General features: G+C 54.6%; 1 protein-coding gene across 1 annotated transcript; it reads right to left on the bottom strand.

Moving 5' to 3' along the window:
- Positions 1 to 3567: 3567 nt before the first annotated feature.
- Positions 3568 to 8059, bottom strand: Slc32a1 (solute carrier family 32 member 1). The gene is made up of 2 exons (XM_051187467.1): positions 7118 to 8059; positions 3568 to 5037 (listed from the first exon to the last, which is right to left on the bottom strand). The coding sequence occupies exons 1-2, from the start codon at positions 7505 to 7507 to the stop codon at positions 3850 to 3852; spliced, it is 1578 nt and encodes a 525-aa protein (XP_051043424.1). The 5' UTR covers positions 7508 to 8059; the 3' UTR covers positions 3568 to 3849.
- Between the last annotated feature and the right edge of the window lie 1012 nt (positions 8060 to 9071).

Raw genomic sequence — 9071 nt, forward strand, 5'->3', positions numbered from 1 at the left:
CCACTGAGCCATCACTCCAGCCTCATCCATTTTATCTTTTTTAGAATGGTCACTCACTAAACCTAAAGATCACCAATTTGACTATGCTGGCTGGCCAGCAAGCCCAAGGGATCCTCAAGTCTCTGCCTCCCCAGGGATTACAGGAATGAGCCACCATGTCCAGCTTTTTATGTTGGTGACATCAATCAGAACTCAAGTCCTCATGCCTGCACACTAAGAATTCTATTGAATGAGCCATTTCTTCATCCATTTTTAATATTTTTAAAATAAAAAACAATACAAAATGAACCCTGAAATTCTAAACAGTTTGGTGGATACAACAGTAAAACTCAATATAAAAACAAAACCAATTAATCATGGTTATCTGCTTTTGCCTCAGGTTCCAGGACAGCTTACTTAGTCATTCATGCCCATATCACATCATTGTCCTCCTGCTTAAGAGTCAGAGAGGGAAACAGACTAATGTTTGTAAACTTGGATGACATTGCTTTCAAAGGTGGGTTGTTGGATGGGTAGATGTTCGGAAGATAGTGTTGTGAAATGGCCATCTTCCCATTTAGGTGGTGGGTACCAGCATTGTTGAGTATAAAATGCTCATCTTTTCTGCATTTTAGAAACTACATAATATTCAACAGGGAAAAAGAAAAGAACACTGGGGTGGGGGGTGGGAGTCAAGGCTAGTTCCTGGTGTTAATCCAGCCCCAACTGGAAAACCTTGGATGTCCAGCTTGCCCTAGCAGCAATCCCACACATTTTAAGGACTAACTAAGCTCCTTGTCTCTGACCCTCCTCCCAATAGCAAGGCTTGAATCCTCTGCTTAGTGGTTCCCCTTCGACCTGTTTGGCTCCCTCCATCCCTCTAAGGTCTTTGAGCAAGGAGCACATCCGTCTCTGGGATAGGACCAATCATATAACAAAATATCCCACACTAGAGCATCAGCAGTTGGGCAAAATGAATCACCAAAGGCCCACTGGAGCAAAGCCACTGTGGGATTGGGGGGGGGTGCGTAATTAACTCCAGGGGCTGATGGAAGAAGCAGAGAGAACTCTGAGGCGTGCTCCAAAACTGGTACCCAAGTCAGAAAGGAGAAAGCCTCCTTGAGGTTCAGCAGCTTACTCTCTGATGACTGGGGAGGTGAGGCAGGGTCACTTCCAGACTCTCTGGCTGGCAGACATAGCCTTTGTGGTTGCTCAAGGGCACAAGATTGGTACTCTGTCATATCTCTGCTGCAGATAGGGGCAGCTTATTAGAGTTAACAACACATGGAAGCTTGAACTGATGGGAACCCTGGGGGGGGGGGACAGGGGCGGTGCTGATGCAGAATCCTTCAACTCAATTCAAAGTCTGAGCTTTCCTAGGTTGGCTCTCCCAGGAAGCAGACAGCTGAGTACACTGTGGTTAGGGATCCTTTTCCATCTCTGTTCATGCACATTGGAGGCAGGGAAATGTGGAGATGGGGCCCATCTGCCTCCAATTCCCCCCCAGAAGCCTGAATCTTAATTTGATAGTGACCCACTCACTAGGGTGTAAAGCTCCATTTGTAACTCTAGGGAGCTCTATGCCAATGCTACCATCAGGATTTGCTCTCCAGGACCTGGGCTCCTCCAAGTTGATCCCAAAGACTGGAGCCAAACCCCACTGGAGGAATGCAAGTAAACCCCAGAGCTAGCAACTACTGTCCCTGTTGCTAATCTCATCCATCCTTCTAGTGATAAGGACATAGCTGGCACAGTGGAAAAGGGTTACCACCCCTTTGCAGCCTTTTCTGAAGGCTGCAATGTGGGCTCTGGGCCTGAGCACACTCCTGGTCCACCTAGAAGCAGACACAAGGCAGGAGGATGGACACTCAGTGTCCTCCTCCCTCGGTTTGGGAGACATCAGTAGTCATGAAGAAGGGAGAACGGAATTCTTTGGTTTGTGCTGGGGCCTGAGCATACTGCAATAGTGACAATAAAGTAAGGATGAGGACAAGCATCTCAAATGGCCTTCTTAGCACTGCTTGGCAGCCTACTCCCTCCTACTCCTGCCCTGTGTCTGCAGAACCATGCTAATTTGAGGCCACCCCTGTCACAGGTGAATCACAGACCCAGCCCATCATGTGATCACACACACACACACACACACACACACACACACACACACAGTTTTTGTGAGACATAGATATGCACCTCCCTCCTCTCCTCCTCTCTTTCCCTCCCCTCCTTTCTCTCCTTCCCTCCCTCTTCCCCTTCTTCCTTCACTGCAGAGAGAGTAGCACCCAGCTCAGACTATAGCTTCACTCTAAAAGCCTGTGCCTAGACAATGGCTCCTCCCACAGTGAGGGGACACCCAAGAGCAGCCCAGGCCTCCAGCTCCATCCTGAAGGTGTACCCTAACCTTTCCCAACAGTCCTAGGCAGAAGGCCCTCAAGGCAGCACTAGAAAACAAAAACAAAACAAAACAAAACAAAACAAAAAAAAACCACCCAAACCAGTCCCCACCTCGACTCCTTGGATAAACCAGGCAATCACATTGCCAAGCTGTACAAGGAAAAAAAATGACACTGCAATGGCTTGTGGTAAATGGCCAATCCCTTTTGCAGTAGCTATGTAAACCCCAGCGGGACTTGAAGCAGGGTTCTTTTGGGTATTAGGTACCTGCAAGGCAATGGGTTTAGCGCCTGGTCCCAGGGGCTTGGAAAACCCACAACCCACTCCTTTATCGTCCTCTTCGCAGTTTGCAGACCCATAAGGGATTTATGCTTTTGGTGGTTTGTTGCCTGGCTTTCCCTTCTCCCTGAAATGCTCCCCTGACCCCTTACTGTAAGCTAGGAGCTTGCTCTGTTACCCAACGTAACCCTTACCCTAATCATTTGCTCAGTAAACTGGCAGCCTACCGGCTTTAGGGTTGGAAGCTGAAAGAGCCCACCACATTCTCTAAGGATCCTGCGAATCTCAACGGCAAGGGACCCATTGGTTCTTGCATTGTAACCAACTCATCTCTCTCAGGACCTTTTAATCACACTCGTTCCTTCCCTCGTCCTGTTTTACTTGGCCAGAGCTGAATGTCCCCCACGACCCGCCTCCCACTTATCATCGCACTGGGCAGCTGTGAACAGGAGACCAGAAATGCCTTTGTTTCTTCTTTATTTGCGGATATAATTATTATGCACCGCGCTCTAAATTAGAGATAGATTTTTTTTTCTGATATACATTTCATCTTATTCACCACGAGCACACCACACGCACAGTATACAGTTCCACAACCGGATACATTGCACAAGATGAGTTTGGGTTCCTGAAAACCGGCAGGCAAACGGGCTCCTGCCGCGGCTTCTCCAGAAGGAAGTCGCTGGCCCGAAATGGATTTCCCGGTCAGCCTTTCAGGCTGCAAGGTTGAAATGTCTAGGGCATGGGGAGTGCTCTTGCTGGAAATGGCTGGACGCTGTAAATTCCAAGCACTGGATGGCTGTGAAATGTCCCCCCACCCCACTCCCAAGGTCAAGTTTCCAAGCCTTGTGCGCCCCTTTCCCCTCCCTTCTCACCCCCCATCAGTGACTGGAGCCAAAATTGGGGAGGGGTGGGGAGGGGCTCCAGGAAAGACAGAAAACATTCTCCACAAATACGTTCCGCTCCCTCCCCCCAAAACCAGGGGGTTATGGAATAGAAAGGACGACAGAAACGCAGACGCAGTGGACCTTGGATGTCTATCCCCTCCCTCCCCCACCCGGTCCCCGAATAATCAGCAACTAGGAACCAGAGATGTTTAAAGCTCGGCCTCCCTAGCGCAGCGGCGCGAGGGGCTGGGGGAGAGGGAATGAAGAGGGGAGGGGTGGGCGGGGCGGGAGCTGGGGGCAGGGGCCCCGCCCTCTAGTCCTCTGCGTTGGTTCGGTAGGCCTCGATGAGGCCCTCGAGGGAATGCACGAAGCCAGACACGCTGCAGATGCCGCCGATGACGAAGATGGCCACATCGAAGAAGACCTGGTGCCACAGCAGCTTGCGCCAGAGCAGGCGCAGGTGGAAGAGGCTGGGCAGCAGGAAGCAGAGGCCGGCACCCGTGAGACTGCCGGTGAGGCCCATGAGCAGCGCGAAGTGCGGCACGTAAATGGCCATGAGCAGGGTGAAGACCACCAGCGCGCAGCGCAGCGTCAGCCCCCACGACTTGAGGCGACCGTCGCCTCCGTAGCAGGCGGGGAAGAAGGCGCGGCTGCCTTCCTGGAAGAGAGACTTTTCCAGCACTTCAACGGCCGCAAAGAAGGGCAACGGGTAGGACAGCAGCGCCTTGGCCACCAGGAAGAGATTGACCACAGCGCGGATGGAGCCGGGCAGGTTATCCGTGATGACCTCCTTGGTCTCGTCGGCCCAGGTGAGATAGGCGACGAGCGCGAAGAGACCCTTGAGCACGCAGGCGGCGATGTGTGTCCAGTTCATCATGCAGTGGAACTCGCTGGGCTGTTGCATGTTGCCTTCGAGAGAGGGCAGGAAGATCTGCGACGTGTAGCTGAAGACGATGATGCCGATGGAGATGGGAAATTTCTTGACGTCGATGTAGAACTTCACCTTCTCCCAGGCCCAGTCACGCGCACGAGAGAGACAGTAAGCGATGACCAGGATGTTGATGACGAAGTGGGCCAGTGTGCACAGCAGACTGAACTTGGACACGGCCTTAAGGTTCTTCAGGAAGGCGCAGGGCAGCAGCACCGCCGTGGCGATGATGGACCAGGATTTTTGCGACACGGGCAGCCCCGGGAAGCTATTGTACATGAGGTTGCCGCTCACCACCACGTATAAGATGCACGTCATCACCAGCTCGATGATCTGCGCCACATTTACCACGCGGCCACCTAGCGTGGGGAAGCGTGGAGCGCAGCACGCGTTGGCTATGGCCACATAAGAGTCTCGCACACGCACCACCTCGCCGTCTTCGTTCTCCTCGTACAAGCATGCGATGAGGATCTTGCCAGTGTAGCAACACACCACTGCGGCGAAGATGATGAGGAACAACCCCAGGTAGCCGCCGTGGAGGATGGCGTAGGGTAGGCCCAGCACAAACATGCCCTGTGGTGCAAAGAGGCAACCAGACCCAGGAGCTCAGGGGATTTGTCCACCACCAAGAGAACCATGGGGGGTATAGCCCAAAACTATCGCTAGGGGGCGCTAGGAGGAGGACTTGCGTTTAAGCCACCAGGAGAAGAGGATCGGGGATGAATTCTTGTGAAAGGGCCCCTAATGCAGAATGTGAGTATTAAATCAGAAGGAAGGCGAGTGCTTCGGGAGAATGGAGGAGGCTGAGGTATAGAGGGGAATATAAAGATCCTCGCAGATGGTCCCTGGGGGTACAATCCGAAGAGGGGGTGGAAAACAGGGACTAGAAGGAGCATGGTCCCAAAAGGGCCCTTTGAAAAAAGCTCCGGAGAGCTAGGCACCGGATTTAAGATGGCCTGGAATGGGGTTTTCTTTAACAAGGGAAATACGAGAGTCTAAGGATTAAACCAGGAAGAGTGGAGGTCAAACAGAGAGGACCGGGCTGAAAACAGAAGGAAGCCAGAAATGATGACACTTTGGGGTAGGCATGGAGCTTTGGGGAACGCAGAGGGGGATGGGGATACGGGCTTGGAAATAAATCCTACAACAAGGCTGGATTTGTGACAGGGGCAAACTCTAAGAAGGGTATTAGGAGGGATCTGGTGAGGGGATCAGAATAGGGACCCTTCCAGTCCAGGAAGTCCGGCATCTGTGAGAAGCCAAAGCCAGCCTGTTTCTAGAACCCGATGAGATGGAAGGGCCAAACTGTGCAATGTCGTTTATAATTTACACAGAGAAGAAAAGCTAACGAAATATAAGATTCCCGAGGCCCGCCTACCTTTCCCTGAGCTACAGAACGGAACCTTGAAAGACCCAGGGAGACATATTCTGTCAATCTCCTGCCCCTGCATTGGGAAGTGCCACGAGGAGAGAGACACCTAGGTATCCCTCTGAGACTAGAGTCCAGAGAAACCCAGATGCCGCCTTCCATCCCTAAGAAGCCTACGTTCTCTGTCTCAACGACTCAACATTCCAGAGATGCAAGGGAGGCAAGACACAGAGCCCAGGGACTCCCAGAATCGAGGCCTCCTCCCCCTCAGAAGTTGGAACCCATCAACCCCTGCCAGCCCCCGGGGTTGTTTTGAGATATCCAAATCTGTCAACGGAAGAGTTTTGCGTCCCTGATGGGGATGGACTGGGATAGGGTTTGGGATTAGATGTTAAAGGTGACGAATTTGGAGGCCTAGGGCAGTTCTTAGCTTCTGGAGCTGCTTGGCCCGCAGGTGAAGGAGGTGCTCGGGCTTTTGCGGTGCAGCCGGGATTTCGGACGAGAGGAGGGAGTTAGTCTGCGCAGCTGGCAGCTGCGTAGTGCGGAGTGCCTCTGGCCTGAGGTGTTCCTATGTGCTAGCCTGTTTGTCTCCAACAAAACTGCTCGAGTCAAGTGGGTGCTGTCTGCCAGTGTGTGTGCACGCCTTATGATCAAGCTAGTACATGGGTACTTGCTGTGTAAAGGTATTGCTATTGGGGAGCGTCTTGGGGTGTAGAGCATCTGGGGTAACCCTACGGACTGTAAATAGATACATGTCATGAGCCTGTTTGGTCGTGGGGAAGGGGGCTGAGGGTACGTGTCTGCCTTTGTACGTGTGCACGATTTTTGCGCGTGTCAGGAGGAGGATACTCCCATCTCAGTTGGTTCCCCCTCTTCTCCGGAAAATGCAGCTGTGACTCCATTCCTGAGCCCAAGGCAAACTCTCCCTTCGGATCCTGGTTTTCTTTCTTCCTCTCCCTCCCCCCCCCCCCAGCCCTTCCTCATTTCTCCAGCTCTTCCTGGGTCTCTGGGTTTGTGTCTTTCTCCCGAAATCTCAGTCAGGCTGTCCTGCAGCAGGGGCAGTAAGAGGAGGCTATGTGGATCAGAACAGGACCAGCTGGGGGCGTAGGTCCCCACACAGCTAGGAAGGTCGGAGAAGGGGAGATAAATTCCCGAGTCCTGGGGGGGGGGGAGGGAACACTGAAGCCTAGACCTCTGCGGGGGGGGGTTCGTGTGGGGGCAGACCTTGGCAATCACAGCTCAGGTGGGGGTGGTAACAGTCAGAGCTGGGAATCCCGCGCTCACCTGAATGGCGTTTGTCACGTTCCAGCCCGCCTCCCACGCCGTGATCTTGGGCTTGTCGTGACCCCCGAACTCGCCAACAGCGCCCACGGCCTGGTCTTTGGAGCCAGACGGTGGCAGAGGAGCGCCGCCGCGCTGGTAATGGATGTCTCCTTCGACGGGCGGTTCGGCGCCCTCGTCTCCACAGGGCTCGCCTTCCGATTTCAGGATGTCCATCTGCAGGCCCTGGCGATGCTCAAAGTCGAGGTCGTCGCAGTGAGCGAAGCCCACCGCCTCCTCATCCGTGGCCGCCTGAAACCCCATCCTGGCAAACATGCCGCTCACCTTGGCCTGGGACTTGTTGGACACGGACGTGGCCACATTGGTCAGCTTGCTGCGGAGCAGAGTGGCCATGGCGGCAGCGGGGCAGGAGAAAAGGACAGAAGGGTCTGGAGACGCGGCAAGCGCGTGTCAAGGCAGAGGGCCGCTATCTCCGCTGGCTCTTGGCGCGTCGCCCTGGGGCGCTCTGGCTCATGACCCTCGCGCCCAGCGTTCGAGGCTGGCTCCGGGCGTGATAGACTGGCTCTCGGTGGGACCGGCCCGAGAGGCGACGAGTGCTCTGCAGAGCTGGCGCGGGTGCCGGCTGGGCTGCGGAGGGCGGCGGCGACGGCGGCGTCAGAGCAGCTACGCGAGGCTGGCGCGGCGCCCCCACGCGGGCGCAGCCCAATGCGCTCGCACCCCTCGGAGTCAGGCGGTGCGTGGGCGGAGGACAGAAAGGGGATGCTGCCCAGGCCGGGGGACGTGAGGTGGGGGTCCGGAGGAGGGAAAAGGGGACAAGGAAGGGTTAGGATGTGCGACAGGGGCTACAGAGGGGCACCCTTGGGAAGGCGGAGGGAACGAGCGCTCGGAGGCCTGGGTGGGGGGCCCCCCAAGTGCTGCATTTCTGGAGGAGGTGCTAAACGGGCATCCTGGCCCGTCCCACCTCGCCACCACCGCAAGGAGGGAGGAGTTCAGTGTGGGCTGGTTCTCAAGGTCCTCCACCCCTGGCCCAACCTTCCAGAGTGCTCAAGATGTGCGGTTCCAGAACTTGTGGCTTGACATCCGGATAGCCATCAGGACGGTGGCGGGTCTTTAGCGGAGGCGGGCCGGCGGGCGGGAGGGCGTCTGTCTCCCCACCATCTATTACTCACTCTTAATTCTCACCGCAAGTCCATCTTGGTGACAGAAGTGACTGTCTTGGATCTCTTTTAAGGAGTTCAGTCCTGGACTGGGTCACCTAAGCTGTTTTTGACGTTCAGGGATGCCACGATGGAAGCGGGAAGTTCGCCACCAACGGCTCTCCAGATGCGCGCAGAGTGGAAGCTGGTAGTTCGCTTTTTTTTCCTCTTTCTCTCTTTTCATATGGAGGCTTGGAAGGAACCGGACTCCTCTCGGTAGCGAATGCTTATGCGGAGAAAGGCAGGATGGAGGAAAGGCAGGCTTACAGCCCTGCGAACAGGGCTCAGATACACAGTTGCGCTCGGCCAAGCTCGGATCACCGCCCCCTGGACTGTGAGAGCTTGCATGTTTCTGTTGAGTGCGTTTGTGTGCGGGCACGAAGACCAAAGAGATCCAGAGACAAAGACTTCGCATCAGATACCGCTGTGTGAACTCTGAGCGTGAGGTTAGGTAACCGTGTGTATTCCATGTGTGGTTTTGTGCGCAGTATAGTCTTCTTAGTGCGGAGCTGATATTCCTGAATGGAGTTGCCTGCCTGTGTACTGGCGTGAGTCCCTTTGTAGTCTCCATGAGATGCGTGTCGGCTGAGGCTGCTTCGCGTGGGTCCCTGCCTACGTCCTCAGCTAGGTTCTTCCTCTAACTCCTGAGCAATAAACCACGGGATGGGACCTGCAGCAGTCCCAGACTAGATAAAGAAGTAGCCTTGTCACCGGGCGGAGGAAAACTGAAAGACATGATAATGACTCCCACCCATCACGTC

This window comes from Phodopus roborovskii, unplaced genomic scaffold (assembly GCF_943737965.1).
Source record: "Phodopus roborovskii unplaced genomic scaffold, PHOROB, whole genome shotgun sequence".
In the NCBI taxonomy this organism is placed as follows: domain Eukaryota; kingdom Metazoa; phylum Chordata; class Mammalia; order Rodentia; family Cricetidae; genus Phodopus; species Phodopus roborovskii.